Here is a 19,180-nt window from a genome sequence, read left to right as displayed (position 1 = left end):
TGGAAGGCATGGAACAGCTGTCAGAGAACCGTTAGGGAGTTTGCCATTCACAGGCAATTAGAAAATGTGTTATGGCATGTCTACTTGTGCACTTGACTGAAAAGGTCCTCACCGTTGTGCTAAGTTACCGGGGTCGTAGTACGTGCCTACGTGCCATAAAGACCTCTCCTACTCTGAGAATCTGAAGACCAATAACACCACGTCACTGTCCTCAAGGAGCACATAATATGACAAACACACATAAACGTGTAAGCATGTAACTGCGATGAGATGTTACTACAGGAAAAAGATGCACGATGTAGATGGAGGTTACAGAGGGGAGAAAAGTTCTTCTCCTGCTACTGGGGTGGGTTTCACTGATAACAGAGTATCATTCATGAAACTCGGGCAACAGCATCACCACGTATATGTCCAAAATATGTAGTGAAAGCAGTAACAATGAACACACGGGGGAGTACTGTTGGGACTCTGAGAAGATAAAGAGCTACAGTGGTATTCAGGGAACGTGGTACGAGCAATTCTGGACGTAACTCCAGTAGAATAGGGGCATCCAAAATATTTGGTTGCTCTTCTAAGAAATCTTTCTTTCCTAGGATTGTCAACTTATAATGTGAATCTATATATTAAGTTTCCTCATTATTTTTTTTCTAAGTCACTTTTATTGTTTTCAACTGAATAAGTTTGGCACATAACATTGTGTAACTTTGATACACCTATATATTATAATGATTGCCGGCATAGCTCTATTTGCCACATTATCTAATGATAATATATGGTATTACTGTCTATATTCATTTCACCGTACATTAGATTTCTCCATTCTTTTTTTTTTTTTTTTTTGGATTAAAATAAATGTAGGGAGGCATCTGAGTATTTTCTTCCCATAACTGAACAGACTCTTGCACAGTCCCTGGGTTATATATGACCCACTTAGGAGATGACCACTGTGGAAAATATTGCAAGAAATAGACATAAGCAGGCAGAGACAGAGACGTATCACTCCCAGGTTATCAAAACAAACAGCTAATAAATGCTCATGCCATATATTAAAAACTAGTTAACAGGGAAAAGATTAGACTATTACCCAGAAATTTTTTAAGTATTATTGAGAATAAACAAGGAATACCCGAATAAATGAATACACTATATTCATGGATGGGATAACTCAATATTACAAAAACCTAATTTCTCCCCAAATTAGCCTATAAATCAGAACGATTGGTTAAATCCAGACAATCAGAAATAAAATCTTGGCAGATATTTCTGTGGAAGCTGACAAGTTCATTCTCAAACTTATGAAGAAACTCAAATGACCAAGAATAACCAAAGCCATCTTGGAGAACAAATGAGTAAACTCACAATGATGTAGGCAGAATTCTAAGATGACCTCCAAAGAGCCTCACACTGATATAATCTTCTCTTAAGTGGGAGAGACTTGTGTTCCTGTGATATTGTGTTCCTTGTGTTATGTTATATTCAATGACAAAATAGGTTTTGCAAGTATAATTAAGATCTCTTAATCAGCTGACTCTGATCTAAATGGGAGATTGCCTTGGGTGGGCCTGACCTAATCATGTGAGTCACTTAAAGAGGGTAAAACATCAGAGACATTCTTCTACTGATCTGAAAGAAGCAGGCTACTCTGAGTTCTAGAGCTATGTAGAAATAAATTCTGCCACATATGTATGGAAGGGAACCCAGGTGACACTTTGATTGCAACCTTACGCCTAAGAGGACCTAGATAACCTATTTCCAGACTCCTTATCCACAAAAACTGTGAGATAATAAATTTGTGTTGTTCTTACCTGTAAAATTTGAGGTAATTTATTATGAAGTACAAAACTGATATACTAGTGGATATAAAGATTTATTCCAAAGTTAGAGTAATTTAACAGAGTGCATTATCAGTAAAAGAATAAACCGAAAGATCAATGGAGCTAAATTTATAATCTAGAATCTGACCCACAAACATGGACACCTGGTTTATTAAAAAAAAGAAAAAAAAAAGTGTTACTAGTAAAGCAGTGAGAAAAGGACATTGAAAAAAAATTTGATTTCAATCTCACATAATATGTGAAAATCAATTCCAGATGGACTGTAGGTTGAAATGCGATCAGTAAAACTTCCAGAATATTACACAAAAAACTATCTTCAGAATCTGTAGACAAGCAAAAAAAATTTAAGCAAGACACCAAAAACACTAACCATAAAGAAAAAGAGTGAAATTAATAGGAGGACAGTGAAGTTAAGAACTTCTATTAATCAAAAGGAAATAATTTTTTTAAAAAGCAAACCAGAGAACAGGAAATTTTAGCAACATCTTGAAATGATACAGGGATTATATCCAAAATACATAAAATGCTCCTAAAATCAGTAAGGAACAACATGAACTAATGGGAAAATGGGAAAAGGACCTAACACAGTGACTTCACAAAAGAAAAGATCCATGGCCAATCAACATGAGAAAAGTGCTCAACCCACACCATCAACCACTGAGTGAAAGGCTATTGGGATTAAGAACATTCACACTGGGGCGCCTGGGTGGCGCAGTCGGTTAAGCGTCCGACTTCAGCCAGGTCACGATCTCGCGGTCCGTGAGTTCGAGCCCCGCGTCGGGCTCTGGGCTGATGGCTCAGAGCCTGGAGCCTGTTTCCGATTCTGTGTCTCCCTCTCTCTCTGCCCCTCCCCCGTTCATGCTCTGTCTCTCTCTGTCCCAAAAATAAATAAGCGTTGAAAAAAAAAAATTAAAAAAAAAAAAAGAACATTCACACAGTCTCCAAGTGTCCTGTGACAGATTATGAGTTTACAAAAGGAGACAAGAAAACTCTACTTTTCGAGTGGGGTATTTGGTGGTATTATTAATAATGGTACGGTCATACCTTACAAGTATACAATAAACGAGCCTAATAAAAATACACAATCTGACTCTAATCATGAGGAAAAACAGATCCGTCGAACCAGACATGGGGGCCACTCCACAGACCTGCTTCTCGACATGGCTGCCCCCAGCCAGGCATCATCCCCAGACCTTCGGACTTAACTGGTATGAAGCATAGTCTGGGTCCAGGAATATTCGAAGAGTTTCAGATGATTCTAAAGCATTAAGTTCAAGAAAAACTACTCAGCAAGACATGTGACCAGGACTTAAAAAATAAAAATCTATCATATGAAAGAATATAAGGGTATGATCTTTAATTGGATCCTAAACCCAGTAAAGTTTAAAGGACACTTTGGGTACAAATAGGGATATCACAAAGAAAGTATGTGGGGAAAATGCTTCTATCTTTTTAACTTTGAAAATATAAAAGCTGAAGTAAAATACTTAGACATGAAGTCATAACAAAAAATGAACAAAACCTACATAAAGAAAGCTGTGAAAACACTCCTTTAAAAAGCTATTAGAAGAAACTGAAAGCTAGCCCATGTTCTCACATAAGAAATCTTAGCATCAAAAAGATTTTGATTCGTAACATTAATAGGGCAATTTAATGCAGTCTCAAAAAAATAGCATCAAGTGGGGCGCCTGGGTGGCGCAGTCGGTTAAGCGTCCGACTTCAGCCAGGTCACGATCTCGCGGTCCGTGAGTTCGAGCCCCACGTCAGGCTCTGGGCTGATGGCTCAGAGCCTGAAGCCTGTTTCCGATTCTGTGTCTCCCTCTCTCTCTGCCCCTCCCCTGTTCATGCTCTGTCTCTCTCTGTCACAAAAATAAATAAACGTTGAAAAAAAAAATTAAAAGAAAAATACCATCAAGCTTCTAAGTGGGCATAAAACAAGTTGGTTATATATTTAATTGGAAGAAAAGCAAAGTAAGCCAAGAAAAACCTGAGAAAAGAGCAATGAGGAGGAATTAATCTACCGGACAGTACCAGATATAAACATAAAGCTTCCATAATTAAAATAATGTGGTACAAGACACATAAATAAAAAAAGGGATCAATGGAAAGAGACTCAAATGCATCTGGAATTTAGTAAATGATAAAGACAATATCATAGAGTAGGAAAAAGAATCTTTCATTAACACTGATAAGATAACTTGGAGCACCTGGGTGGCTCAGTTGGCGAGTGACCAACTTCAGCTCAGGTCATGATCTCACGGTTTGTGAGTTCGAACCCTGCATGGGGCTCTGTGCGGATGGCTCAGAGCCTGGAGCCTGTTTCGGATTCTGTGTCTCCCTCTCTCTCTGCCCTTCCCCCCACTCACCCTCTGTCTCTGTCTCTCAAAAAATAAATAAACGTTAAAAAAAATTTTCTTAAACAGACAGTGGTAAGGTAACTTAATAGGATAAGAAAGATAAATGGGATCCTTTCTCATCTATACATCAAGAAAACTGCAAACGGATTGGTCAAGGTTAATGTAAAAGACTCCGTAAGGTATAGAAGAAAACATGGGTGAGTTCCCCGATAACTTAAGAAAGAATAACATTTTCCTAACCGTGACTAAAAATCCTGATGCAATTAAAATAACAAATTTGACCAAAAAAATTAAAAAACAAGCAAAGAAAACCCTCTGCAGAGAGTTAAATAAAGTTAAAAACAAAATCAAAAGTAAAGAAAAATGACAACTCAGAGGTAAGTATTCACAACTTAGGTGACAAAGAAAGGGTTAATATCCCTATATAATGAGCTCCTTAAAAGGAAAAAAGCAACTGCCCCATGAAATATGGACAGGAACTGAGAAGAGAAAACTCACAGGAAGAGAAACACTAATGGCACTAAGTAAACCTTATAAAATCAAGCTCACCCTTTAAAAAGAAAAGTGAGGGGCGCCTGGGTGGCGCAGTCGGTTAAGCGTCCAACTTCAGCCAGGTCACGATCTCGCGGTCCTTGAGTTCAAGCCCTGCGTCGGGCTCTGGGCTGATGGCTCAGAGCCTGGAGCCTGTTTCCGATTCTGTGTCTCCCTCTCTCTCTGCCCCTCCCCCGTTCATGCTCTGTCTCTCTCTGTCCCAAAAAAAAAAAAAAAAAAAAAACCACGTTGAAAAAAAAAAGAAAAGTGAAAATAAAAATTATACCGAACAATTTCACTCCTATCGGACTGGCAGAAATCCAAAAGAATAACAGCATATAGACTTAATTTAATTTGCTGTTGACATAAAAGCATCCTGATATCCTGCTGTTGAGAATGTGAAATGATTAACCACTAAGAAGTGGACTATGGCAATAGTTAGCTAAATTACAGATGAATTTACCACTTAACGCAGAAATCCCACTTCTGGGAACCAACCACAGGGCACGCTAGCCAAAGAAAGAAAAGACATAGGCGCAAGGCTACATCACTATTTATATTTACAAAAGACTAGAAACCACCCAAATACTGATTAATAAAGAACTGGTTGAATGTGTTATGATAGACTCACACCATGGAGTGGTGCAGAGCGACTGGAAAAAGAACTGGGCAATATCTCCGTATAGTGCTACAGAGTGAACTCCATAATATATTATTAAGTGACAAAAAGTTTAAGTGAGAAAATCAAGTATAATACGCGACCCACAAAGACCTACACATGGGACTGCTTAATTAAAAATAACAAAATGAGGGGCGCCTGGGTGGCGCAGTCGGTTGAGCGTCCGACTTCAGCCAGGTCACGATCTCGCGGTCTATGAGTTCGAGCCCCGCGTCGGGCTCTGGGCTGATGGCTCAGAGCCTGGAGCCTGTTTCCGATTCGGGTCTCCCTCTCTCTCTGCCCCTCTCCCGTTCATGCTCTGTCTCTCTCTGTCCCAAAAATAAATAAATGTTGAAAAAAATAACAAAATGAGAATCACTGTATTGTACAAGTAAAATTAACATAACACTGTATATTAATTAACTGGAATTCAAATGAAAACTTGGGGCACCTACGTGGCTCAGTTGGTTGCGGCCTGATTCTGGATTTCGGCTCAGGTCAAGATCCCAGGTTGTGGGAGTGAACCCAACATCAGGCTCTGCACTGAATGTGGAGCCTGCTTGAGATTCCCTCTCTCTCTCCCTCTGCCCTGCGCATGTGCGCTCTAAAATAAAAAAAAAATTTTTTTAATTAAAAAAAAAAAACTTAAAATGGTCACCCTCAAAAGGTAAGGGAAGGAACAAGAAACAGGATGGAGGGGACAGAGATAGAAGCCAGACTGATTTCTGAATATGCTGTGTATTATATGTATAGTTCATCTTCAGAAAACTGTGTTTTTTTATACTTAAACAAAAATAATTATCAAAATGAAAACAAAACCCTAAAACAAATAGCAAATGAAACAAATGAATCTAATTGTGTCTCAATTTGATGGTACACCTCAGTGAGAAAATATCTGCTGAATTTAAGGCATAGGAATGTGACTACATATCACAATGGGAATATATCCAAAGGATAAAAGAACTGTAGAAAACAAACAAAAACAAAAGACGCAAAAAAAACCAAAAACCCAACAAATAAAAACAAAAACCTTGAAAAAAAGATTCACAAATCTGCCTACATCAAAATACAACATTTCCACATGACCAACAATACCATAAAGTTAAAAGATAGAACAAACCCTGGAGAAGATAGTTACAACGAATAAAAACAAAGATTACTATACAAAACTCATAAAGGATATTTATAAATTAGTAAGAAACACAAGAACGAAATCAAGAGAAAAATATGTAAAAATATACAAAATATATAAGCCAACGTTTCACAGAAGAAAACTGAAAGACACAATCTGATAAAATAATCAGAGAAATACAAATCACAATAAGGCTTTCATTATCCATCAGACTGGCCATAATTTTTTAATTTTTTTTTAAATTTTTATTTTTGAGAGAGAGAGAAAGAGAGAGGGAGAGAGAGCAGGGGAAGGGCAAGAGAGAGAGGAAAACACAGAATCCGAAGCAGGCTCCAGGCTCTGAGCTGTCAGCACAGAGCCCGACACAGGGCTGGAACTCACGACCTATAAGACTATGACCGCAGCTGCAGTCAGAAGCCCAACCAACTGAGCCACTCAGGTGCCCCAAGCAATACTTTTTAAATAACAGTAACAACCATCAATAAGGAGGTAAAGAACTCTGTGCTATCCTATAAGCTGGCGTGAGCCGTATGGTTACTTAGGAGACCAATCAGGCAGTACCAAGTGACAGTGCAAGTCCTTTCCTTTCATGGTCCAACAATACTAATCATGTGTGTAGGCTCTGGTATGCTTGAAATGCTTGCTCTTATTCGGGGAGAGAAAACGTAAAATATGTTCACTGGAGAATTATACATAAAAATGAAAATGGCATGCCTTAAAGAAACGGACAACTAAAATGTATGGTGTCATAACAACATTAGAAAGAATTAAGTATTAATCAACTTGGATAGATCTTAAATGCAATATTAAATTTTAAACACAGAGCTGAGGTAACGTACACATCAAATGAGATACAGCCTTCAGAATTCTAAAAATCATATACAACAAAAATATATATTCCTTCATGATACATACATACGGTTGTCTCCCTACACAAATGGAATGACAAATCAATGTACATACACAAATAGAAGCGAACAGTGAGTCAGGGATGAAAAGCCAGGAGTGGTAGGGTGATTAATGGCCCCAGAGTTATTCACATCTAATCCCTGGAACCTGTGAACATTCCTGTACATGGCTAAAGGGGCTTTGCATATATGATTAAGGTAAGAATCTTGAAAAGAGATTTTCCTGGATTATCCAGATCTTGCCTGCAGCATAATGACAGGTGTCCTAACAAGCTGTCAGAGACTGGACTACAGACGGGAAGGCGACGTGAAGACAAAAAGGCAGTGATTGACGTAATGTGCTTTGAAGATGGAGGAAGGTGCCACAAGAGCCCCCCCCCACCCACCCCGCCAAAAAAGCAAGGAAACAGATTCTCCCCTCAGAGCCTCCAGAAGATACCTGTCCTGCCACTGCCTTGACCTTAGCCCCGTCAGAGTCATTTCAGACGTCAGACTTCCAGATCTGTAAGAGGACAAATCTGTGTCGGCTCCAGCCACTACCTCCGAGGTAATCTGTTACAGCTCTAGTAGGAAATTAATGTAATAGGAAACATGGTCTGCCAAGTCAAGATTCCACGAGGGAAATCTCACTGAGAGGAGGAAGGGGCTTGTGTGGAGTCACAGGAGCCAGCAGTAGGGACCGCACAAGAGCACAGGCAGAGAGGTCGAGCAACTCGTGCCCTGCAAACGATCCCCGAAGCGGGTCTGGGTCAGGAAGGTAAGAGCAGGGAACCGCCCGGGGTCCATCCCTCCACAGAAACATCAGAACAATGGCAACAACCATCAGAATGAATTTTATCAGACCTCTGGAAAAGAGGCAAAGGTTGACAACCACCTACCGAAGGACGGATACAGAAGGCAGCTGAAACCTGGTAGGACAGATCCGTGTGGCTTTGACTTAGCCTTGCTCCACCTCAGCCTCGCAGGGGGCCCTCGTGGGCCAGAGCCGCCACAGCAAAGAACGCAAACTGGGCGGCTGTCCTCACAGAAAGTTACGGTCGCAGTGCCGAGGCTAGACTCCAAGACAAGACTATGGTGTTGGCAAGGTGGTTCCTTCTGTGAGGGAAGAAGCCGGTCAAGGCTTCTTCCGTGGGCTTGCAGGCGACCGCCTCCCTGTGTCTCATCATCTTCCCTCTGTACGCAACTCTGGGTCCAAATCTCCCTTTGATGAGGACACCAGTCATACCATATTAGGGCCCACCCTAATGATGTCACTTTAACTTGATTACCTTGGGAAAGATCCTACCTCCAGATAAGGTCACATTCTAAGGTATCGGGGGTTAGGGCTCCAACACATGAATTTTCGGGAGACACAATTCAACCCACAAACTGGCTCAGCAACAGTCTTGGAAGATGAAATCCCACATTCTTGGTGTGGATTCCTGGTGTTGGAGAGAGTAGAACAGAGCTGGTTCTCAAACAATGGGGACTGTCTGTTTTGACCTGTCTAGTGGAGACATGAAAAGACTAAGGCAAAATACTCATATAACTCTCGCACATCACAGGATACAGGGAGGGCACCTGCTGAAAACATTTGAAGGCAAATGAACCAGCTGCTGCCACCAGGGGCAAAAGATAACGCGTGGGGCGAACAAGACATGCCAAAAAAGTCTGGCGAGAAACGCTGGGGAGTGGAATAGCTTGAGACTGAAAAGCTTCCTCATGTTCCTGGAAATCTAGAAGACACACGTATTCAGGACAGGGTGCATGTTCAGAAAAGACCCAATAAAGCCCCAGGCTCTCACCTCTGGTGGCCATCAGCTCTGCGCCAACAGGAAGTGAGCGCGAGGGAAGAGTTGTCAACGGCCTGGTCTCGTGCCGGTGGTGGTGGTGGTGGTACAACCCAACACACCTAGACCCCAGCAGCAAGGACTCAGAGATTTTTGGTTTTGTTGGCCCCAGGCATTTAAGAAAATCTCTAGTTCACCACTGGGGGGCACCTGGGTGGCTCAGTAGGTTAAGTGTCCAACTTGGGGTCAGGTCGAGATCTCGCGGTTCATGAGTTTGAGCCCCGCATCGGGCTCTGTGCTGACAGCTCAAAGCCTGGAGCCTGCTTCGGATTCTGTGTCTCCCTCTCTCCCTCTGCCCTTCCCCCACTTGCATGTGTGCGCACTCTCTTTCTCAAAAATAAATAAAAACATTAAAAAAAATTTTTTTTAATTACTAGTTCACCATTGGTAAATGGAATACACTTCTGTAATGAAATGGAGCAAATACAGTCTTTACAAAAAAGTCTTTCTTTACAGAAATTCATTACACAACAACAAAACTGCACCTTACCTAACAGTAACAAGCCTAAGGGGTGTGGGAGAAAAAAAATAGTCTCTTCAACAAATGACACTGGAACTGGATATCCACATGCAAATGAATGAAAATGGACCTCTCCCTCATATTATACACAAAAATTACCTCAAAACAGATCAAAGACCTACATGTAAGAGCTAAAAACTATAACTCTTAGAAGAAAACAGGAGAGAATCTTCATGATCTTAGACTTGACATGGATTCTTAGACATCAATGGCAAATGCAATAAAGAAAAAGAGAAACCAGATTTTACCAAATTATAACCTTTTGTGAATCAAAGGACATGCCATCAAGAGAATGAAAAGACAACTCACAGAATGAGAAGAAATATTTGAAAATCATACATCTGATAAAAGTCTAGTACCCAATGCGGCACCTGGGTGGCTCAGTCGGTTGAGCATCCGACTTCAGCTCAGGTCATGATCTCGTGGTTTGTGAGTTCGAGCCCCGCGTCAGGCTCTCTGCTGACAGCTCGGAGCCTGGAGCCTGCTTCGAATTCTGTGTCTCCCTCTCTTTCTGCCCCTCCCTGACTAGTTCTGTCTCTGTCCCTCAAAAAATAAAATAAAAACATTAAAAAAAATCTAGTACCCAAAATACTAACAAAAAATCCAATTTAAAAAATGAACCAAGGATTTGAGGGGCGCCTGGATGGTTCAGTCGGTTGAGCATCTGACTTTGGCTCATGTCACGATCTCACGGTTTGTGGGTTCCAGACCCACGTCAGACTTTGCGCTGACAGTGCAGACCTGATTCACATTCTGTCTCTCCCTCTCTCTGCCCTTCCCCCACTCTCACATAATCGCTCTCTCTCAAAAATAAACATTAAAAGAATGCAGAAAAAAAATAAAAATAAAGGGTGCCAGGAGTAATAATAATAAAAATGGGCCAAGGATTTGAACAGACATGCATGCAAAGCAGATATCCAAATACCAAACAAGCACATGAAAAGGTACTCATTAGTCATTAGGGAAAAGCAAATCAAAACCACAATGAGATATTACTTCATACCCACTAGGATGGCTAACATAAAAAGACAACAAGTGTTGTCAACAATGAAGAGAAACGAACTTGCCTACATTGCTGGTGGAAATGTGAAACTGTGCAGCCACTGTGAAAAAGTCTGGCGGTTCCTCAGTAAGGTGAGAATACAACTAACATATGGTCCAGCATTATCACTTCTGAGTAAACACCCAGAAGAACTAAAGACACGTATTCAAGCAAAACTTGCACATGAAATGTTCAGAGCAGCACTATTCACAATAGTGGAAAGGCAGAAAAAGACCCAATGTCTATTAACCAATAAGTGGATAAACAAAATGTGGTCCATCTATGCAATGGAATATTGTTCACCAATAAAAAGGAATGAAGTCTTGGTAAAAACGCACAAATATTCAGCTATAAAATGAAGAAGGCTTGATGATCTAATGTGTAACATGGGGACTAGAGCTGGTATCCCTGTATTGTACAATTAAAATTTGCTATGCCAGTGATACCTGGGTGACTCAGGCAGTTAAGCCTCCGAATTCAACTCAGGTCATGATCTCACTGTTCGTGGGTTCGAGCCCTACATAGGGCTCTGTGCTGACAACTGAGCCTGGAGCCTGCTTCAGATTCTGTGTCTCCCTCTCTCTCTGCCCCTCCCCTACTCAAACTCTGTCTCCTCTCTCTCTCTCTCTCTCAAAAATAAACATTAAAAAAAATTGTTTTTAATAATAAAACATTAAAAAAAAAGTTGCTACGCCAAGAAACGAAGAACTACGTGAGGTAACGGACGTGTTTGCTAACTAGACGGGAGGAGTCCTTTCACAATGTATACAAATATCAAAATCATCATGATGTACACTTTAGATGTCTTAAGAGTTTTGTCAAATACAACTTAATAAAGTTGGATAAGAAAATGAAGTCTGTAACATCCTACAATACGAACAAACTTTTAAAGCATTCTGCTAAGTGAAGGAAGAATGACGTACAAAAATACGTATCATGTGACTGTATTTATATAAAAGACCCAGAAGAGGCAAGTCTACAGCAACAGAATGTATTTTACTGGTTGCCAGGGACTGAGAATTCCAGAGTAACTTTAAGGACACACCATCCATTTAGCCTACAGGAGCTCTAGGTTTTATCAAGGGAAAACAAAAACAAAAATAAATCAAGATCATCGGAAAGCTGTCTACATGGCTTCAGTAACATGGTCTCCTAAAAAAACTCATTAACTGGGCTCTGCTCAGCTCTTTGTCTTCTGCTTCCACTGAAAGATAATTACAGGCATTCTGGTTGCCACCAGAAGGTTGTTTATCATCTACATAAAAGAAACAAAAGTTGTTTTATTCACCTCTCAATGCCAGAATGTCTTTAGGCTCCAAATGGAGTCAGATTGCTTGGTGCATGATCAATGTAACAGTCTTTTTTTTTTTTTTTGGTCATGGCTAAAAGGTCAGAAATATTTGCAACTTAAGTTTGCTAACCATCTAATTTCATTTGAACTGTGTGTGTGTGTGTGTGTGTGTGTGTGTGTGTGTGTGTGTGTGTCTCTCGTCAACTATGCCCTATTGATCTGTTACTCCAATGCTACTGGTCTATAGACCTCAACATCACCTGCAATCCTGTTCAAAATGAAAATTTTCGGGTCCCATTCTATGGTTTAATAAACTTTCCAGTTTTGATCTGATGTGCACTAAAGTTTGAGAACCATTGTGTCATGCTGTTTCCCTCAGGTTCATTTTATCTATTTCTACTTTTCATTTAAAATACAGGAGTCGTTACCCTCATAAAATCCATTATAAAACAAAGCATAAAATGACTTCAACAACAACTCACATAGGATTTCTTCATAATTTGCTGGTCTTTCTTGGAAAAATGTTGAAATCTCTGAAAGTATAGCTGGGATAGAAAAACAGGAATGAAGTCATTAAAGGTACAGATTGCTTTGCAGTTCCTGGATTTGCCTTCTTAAAAAGCTGCCAACATCACCAGGATAAAATGCCTCTCTATAGGCATTTTATATCCTTTTCACCTTGGAGAAGGGGCAGGAAAGGACATAAGATAAAGCACCCACATGTCCACATGTGACTGTGATTTGGCCATGCAAAGCTTGGGTGTGCAATTTTTCACTGGGTGAATGGAACTCTTGTCTATTGATATTTTACAATACTGATATTTTAAAACAGTTTAAAATAATAACCCCTTTATTCTACTTCAAAGAAGTTTTAAAAATCAGAAAATTGGTTAAACAAATGACAATATGCTAAATGAAGGAACACTACACCTTCAGCAAAGGTTTTATAATAAAAGTGGTTACATGTATCTTTCCTTGTTTACTCCCCAAATTAGAGAACTCAACCAAAGCTGTGAAAAAAAAGGACGGAGGCACTTTCAGGTAAGGGTACTTTTTAATTGTTTTTCTAAAATAGATGTACACTCTGAAACGGCTGTCTTTTAAGAAATGTGTTTCCACAGTGATGATGTGGTCAGCACTGGCCTGGGTGTGGGGAGATTCAATATCTACTTTGGGCTCTGCCCCTAACACAAAACCAGGGAAATTCACTTACACCCTCAGCACCAATTTTTCCTCACCTTTTAGGAAGAAAAGTAAACTCTTCTTGTACTGCTATCCTATAAAGAACTCATCCGCACACCTTTAAAGTGTCAGATTCATCATGTGAAAGACAGCTCGGAATCTGGGAAGAGTGAGTGAAAAATAAAGAGAGTGGGGGATGAGCTGGGATTGGTGAGACAAGACTGACTCAAATCTGGTTTTAAGGCCCCTTCCTGCATGTCCTTGGAGCGCCTCCAATGAAGCCTAACTGTCCTCCATTGGTGCAACCCAGATGCCTCTCTTCTGAAACCTGGTCCAGACTTCCCTTCATTAGGCAGCCCTGAAGGATTCTGAAGGTGGCAACATTCTCAAATCTCACTCATTCTGAACAGGCTGTGCAAACCTAGAATCTGCTCCTCTCTGGGAACTACACTGCCTCTGCTCAAAAACTCAGTCAAATCATGGAATGGTTCTCTCCAGGTAAGATTCTGTTCCCAGAGACTCTTCTTTACTTGACAAAACGTGCTTCATTCAAAGGTAGATGAGAAATGCACCTAAGGGGCAAATTCTTTTTAACTGAATTGTCACCCAGGCCCACAGTTCAACTGTATTTGTTGCTCCATGGAATCTCTCAGGTCAGACCTTCAATAAACTCAAATCAAGGCTTCTGAGAACAGTTACAGACCTAACTCAGAAACAATTATCCTGTCTATCAGAGGCTCTGAAGACATCTAGAAATCCCTCAAACAGAACTGCCGTGGTAAGATTCAATCGTTCGAATTGTTTCTTCACATGCCAAATTACTTCTGCTAAGCGTTGTGCAGGATGCAGTGCTGGCTTTTATAACCAAGATAGTAAATTGCAAAGACCATGACATTTGGAGAAACAACTAAAATTGTCTTCTAGTTTATCTGCTAATGTTGTGACTTCGGGCATATAACTTTCCTCTCGGTCTCAGTTTTCCAATTTGTTACAGCAGGGAGAGCTATACCCACCTAAGTGAGCATAAAGTAACGAATAAGAAGTCTGTTAACCGTCGCTAATATTTACTGCTAGGCCTCTGAACAACTCCAGGAGGAAGGTGTTATGAATATCTTCAGTTTTACAGACGTAAAGTCTCAGGTAGGTTATTTCTCCCAGATGACTCTTTTATACCCGATGCGCACCCGCTCAACCCGGGCCCCCTCTCTCTGCGGCTGAGCGCACCCACCACGCATGCGCACCGGGCGCTCCTCCCGCGGCCGCACAAGCCACGCCCCGGGATCCACGCGGAATGTGCATCTTCCCCGGGGTACCTGGTCCCCGCATCCCGCATCCCACACCGGCCCCTCCCCCTAACACAAACTCTCCGGTCCCGGAGTCCCTCCACCCGGCAGAAGCCTCCCCCACCCAGTCTCTCGGGTACAACAGCCAAGGGTCCCGCCGGAGTTCGCGGGCCTCTTCCCCACGCTAGCACCAACGCTCCCGGGAGCCGCTCAGGGATCCTTTGGGAGCTCTCCAACCCTCTGGCCTCGCCAACCCTCCCACTTGGGCCGCACCAGCTCCCAGAGCGGCAAGCAGACCTGCAGGATCGTGGAGGTTCCGCACCGTCTCTCACCGTAAGCTGGAGAACCTAGAAGGGCCTGCGAAGTTCTGCCCATGCGCAGAAGGAGCCGCAGAAGACCCGTTCCCATGACCACGCGCGGCGGACTCTCAAACTTCCGGACTCCATTTCCCACAAGTCCGCTCGCTAAGGACCTGGAGAATTTTGAAAACGTTGATATTTCTTTAGCAATTCAGAGATTGTGGCAGGTGGTTGTCACTTCTGTATGCAGCCCTGTATTTTTTCAGTACCTCAGAGAAAAAGTCTTAAAGCCTATGTGCCTTTTGAACACCAAGCTACCAAAGGAGGCAAAAATGTAAATCGATGTATGTTATTAACATAAATAGGAAAGTTACCTTGAATAGTAGAAAGCCAAACGAATTAAATACTAGGAAATGCTAGCAATGAAATAAAAATAACAGTAAAAAAATATATAAAATAATAGCATTTCTCTCGGCAGTGAGGAAGATAAGCGCTGGACCCTTCAAGTATCAAATAAAAATAAATCCAGACTTCGGAAAGGAGAAACTTATTTCAAAAAGACTATTGCAATAGGAACAATGCTCTGACTTCAATCTGAAAGCATCTCAAAATCGAATAGAAAAAAGGGGCAACTGGCTGTCTCAGTTGGGGAAGCATGTGACTCTTGATCTCAGGGTTGTGAGTTCAAGCCAAATGTTGGGTGTAGAGATTACTTAAATAAGGAAATAAACTTTAGAAAAAGGTTTTTCTTTTATAGGGAGGATGGAAAACGCTCAGCAGAAATTTTTGAGAGGAAACTGGGCAAATGAGTTGGGGAGGTGAACAAAAAGCATGATGGGGTAGTCTGACATGAAATGTTCCCACTGTGGTCAGCCAACCTTGGGATGAGCTGTTCAGGGTGCATGTTCAGGGAGCTGTTCAGGCTCAGACCTGGGGACAAAACAAAATTCAGGGCTTGTGAAGGGAAGAGAGGCCTGACCAAAGTTTAGTCAAGCTAAGTCAGTGTAGACCTGACCTATAAGAAATTCTAAAAGGCCTTCTTTAGCCTGAAAAGGAAGGGCACTAGACATTAGACAGTAACTTGAAGCCATATTAAGAAATAACACCAGTAAAGGTAACTACACAGGTAAATATAAAAACCAGTATCACTGTATTTTGTGTTAGTAACTCCTCTTTTTATTTCTCATATAAGGTAAAAGACAAATACACCAACAATAAATGTCAAACAATACCAAGAAACACATAAATTACCTAAACTCAAGAATAGAAAATCTCAACAGATCCATAACAGACAGAGGTTAAATCAGTAATGAAAAACCCCTCAACAAAGAAAAGCCTAGGATCAGATGGCTTTACTCATAAATTCAACCAAATATTTAAAAGGATAATTAACATGAATCTTTCCAAACTCTTCCATAAAATAGTGGAGAGAACATTTCATTCATTATTATGCCAGCATTATCCTTATTAAGAAGAGACAACAAACAACAACAAAAAAGACATCACAAAGAAAAACTACAGATGAAAATTATTAGTATAGTTATAAAAATCCTTAATAAAATACTAGCAAATAGCCCTAGTATATGAATTAGGTTAATTTTTAAGATACGAGATCAATAGTGAAAAGTCACTTGTGTTTCTGTACAGCAGCAATGGAAAAGGAAATTAAGAAATTCCATTTCCAATAGCATACAAAAGAATAAAATACTAGGAACAATCTTAAGAAAGAGATAAAGAAATTGTAGGTTGAAATCTGCAAAACATTGTTGCAAGAATTGAAGTAGACTGAAATAAATGGAAAGACATTCCATGTTCATGCTATGGAAGACTTGATGTTCTTAAGATGGCAATATTACTCAAAGCCATATACAGGTTCAATGCAATCGCTATCAAAATTCCAACAGCCATTTTACAGAAATGAAAAAACCAATTCTCAAATTCATAAAGAAATAAGCATCTTGAATAGCAAAGCAATGTTGAAAAAGAACAAAGTTGGATGACTCACACTTTGTGATTTATAAACTTACTACACAACTACATAAAAGAGAACAGTGTGGTGCTGCTTTAAGGATAGGTATATAGAAAAATAAATAGAATTGAGGGCCTAGAAATAACCACACACATCCATGGTCAATTGATTTTTGACAGTATGTATTAGCAAATAAAGACATAGATCAATGTCTTTAACTGTCTTTAGAACAGATTCAGAAACCCACACAAATACAGTCAACTGCTTTTTGACAAAAGAGCAAAAGCAATTTAATGAAGAAAAGATAATTTTTCAACAAATAATGCTAGGACAATAGGACAAACATGCAAAACAAATGAATCTAGACATAGAATTTACACTTTTCACAAAAATTAACTCAAAGTGGATCATAGACCTAAATGCAAAATCGCAAACTAAGAAACTTCTAGAAGATAGCAGGTGAAAACCTAAGAGACCTCAGGTTTGGTGATATATTTTTATATACACTACAAAACAATCCATGAAACAAAATGGATAAACGGGACTTACTGACATTATAAACATCTACTCTGTGGAAGACAGAGTAGTCCTAAGAGAATGAAAAAACAGACAACAGATTATAAGAAAATATTTGCTAAACACACATTTGATACAAAATTTGCAAAAAAATTTCATATCTAAACCATACAAAATATTCCTAAAACACAATAAAAAATGAGCAATCCACTTATTGTATATTAAAGTATATTATAAGAAATAACAGAAATGTAAGGATTTAAAATACCACATAATAATTCTTATGACATGTAAGGTTGGCAACATTTTTGAAAGTTATATGAAAAGTTAAATTAAACAAATTGACATTATTTATTTTTGAAGGAGACAGACAGAGCATGAGTGGGGGAGGGGCAGAGAGAGAGGGAGACACAGAATCTGAAGCAGGCTCCAGGCTCTGAGCTGTCAGCACAGAGCCTGATGCAGGGCTCAAACCCACAAACAGTGAGATCATGACCTGAGCTGAAGTCGGATGCTTTACTAACTGAGCCACCCAGGCACCCTGAGCTCTTTTTTCATATGTCCTCCTTTTGTAATCTAATGATATTAATAGAAGTTTACGTGCTTTCATCATTCATTTAGTATTTTAGTTGCCCTCATCTTCAACCCATGAGCTCACCCTTTTTTTTTTTTGAGTCATCAGATTTCCTATACTATCACCCTCTGCTATTTTTCTAATGAAAAAATTCAGGACTAATACTTTTTATGTGGTGTTCCAATAGAAGAAAAAAAGGAAGACATTTTTTCATATGCTATAACCTGTATGAAACTTGAAGACATTGTGCTAAGCGAAATAAGCCAGTCATAAAAAACCAAAGACTGTATGATTCCAATTATAGAAGGTCTGTAAAACAGTCAAGTTCATAGAAATAGAAAGTAGAATGGTGGTTGAGGGGCTAGGGAAAATGGGGAGGTGTTGTTTAATGGGTTTAGAATTTAAGTTTTGCAAGATGGAAAAGTTCACTCCCCAACAATGTGAATATACTTAAGACTACTGAACCATACACTTAAAAATGGTTAAGACTGAGGGACACCTGGATGGCTCAGTCAGTTGAGTGTCCAACTTCAGCTCAGGTTGACCTCATGGTTTGTGTGTTCAGGCCCCATGTTAGGCTCACTACTGTCAATGCAGAGCGTGCTTTGGATCTTTTGTCCTCCTCTCTCTCTGCCCCTCCCCTGCTCATGCTTGCTCTCTTTCAAAAATAAAACATTTTTTAAAAAATGGTTGGGGCGCCTGGGTGGCGCAGTCGGTTAAGCGTCCGACTTCAGCCAGGTCATGATCTCGCGGTCTGTGAGTTCGAGCCCCGCGTCGGGCTCTGGGCTGATGGCTCGGAGCCTGGAGCCTGTTTCTGATTCTGTGTCTCCCTCTCTCTCTGCCCCTCCCCCGTTCATGCTCTGTTTCTCTCTGTCCCAAAAATAAATAAAAAACGTTGAAAAAAAAATTTTTTTTAAAATGGTTAAGATAGTAAATTTATGTTACATGATTTTTTACCATGATTTTAAAAGTTATGCAAAAATAAGCTTTTATATGTAGCAGTCCCCCACTTATCTGCATTTCCTTTTCTGTGGTTTCAGTTACCCATGATGTATTATCAAAAGGTCAATGGTAACCTAATGCTATGTCACAATGTTTATGTCATTCACCTCATTTCATCTCATCATGTGGGCATTTTATCATCTCGCATCATCACAAGAGGAAGGCTAAGTACAGTACAATAAGATATTTTGAGAGAGACCACATTCACATAACCTTTATTATAGTATATTGCTATAATTTTTGTTTCATTAT

At 40.1% G+C, this 19,180-nt stretch overlaps 1 protein-coding gene across 7 annotated transcripts in view; it reads right to left on the bottom strand.

Moving 5' to 3' along the window:
* Nucleotides 1-14,952, bottom strand: part of LOC125147514 (zinc finger protein 345-like) — a 30,658-nt gene extending 15,706 nt beyond the window's left edge. For 2 of the 7 annotated variants that reach the window (XM_047824569.1, XM_047824572.1), the window contains exons 1-3: nucleotides 14,866-14,952; nucleotides 13,342-13,445; nucleotides 12,586-12,648 (exon numbers count right to left, since the gene is read on the bottom strand). In XM_047824569.1, the coding sequence (XP_047680525.1) occupies nucleotides 12,586-12,600 (15 nt within the window). In that variant the 5' untranslated portion in view covers nucleotides 12,601-12,648; nucleotides 13,342-13,445; nucleotides 14,866-14,952. Of the gene's footprint in view, nucleotides 1-4,741; nucleotides 4,801-12,585; nucleotides 12,649-13,341; nucleotides 13,446-14,865 lie in introns of those variants that run through there. The other 5 variants (XM_047824570.1, XM_047824571.1, XM_047824573.1 and 2 more) reach the window with 5 other exon arrangements.
* Nucleotides 14,953-19,180: the final 4,228 nt, after the last annotated feature.

Source organism: Prionailurus viverrinus, chromosome D2 (assembly GCF_022837055.1).
Source record: "Prionailurus viverrinus isolate Anna chromosome D2, UM_Priviv_1.0, whole genome shotgun sequence".
Lineage (NCBI taxonomy): Eukaryota > Metazoa > Chordata > Mammalia > Carnivora > Felidae > Prionailurus > Prionailurus viverrinus.
The sequence above is the reverse complement of the archived record's forward strand: the minus strand, read 5'-3'. Positions and strand labels throughout refer to the sequence as shown.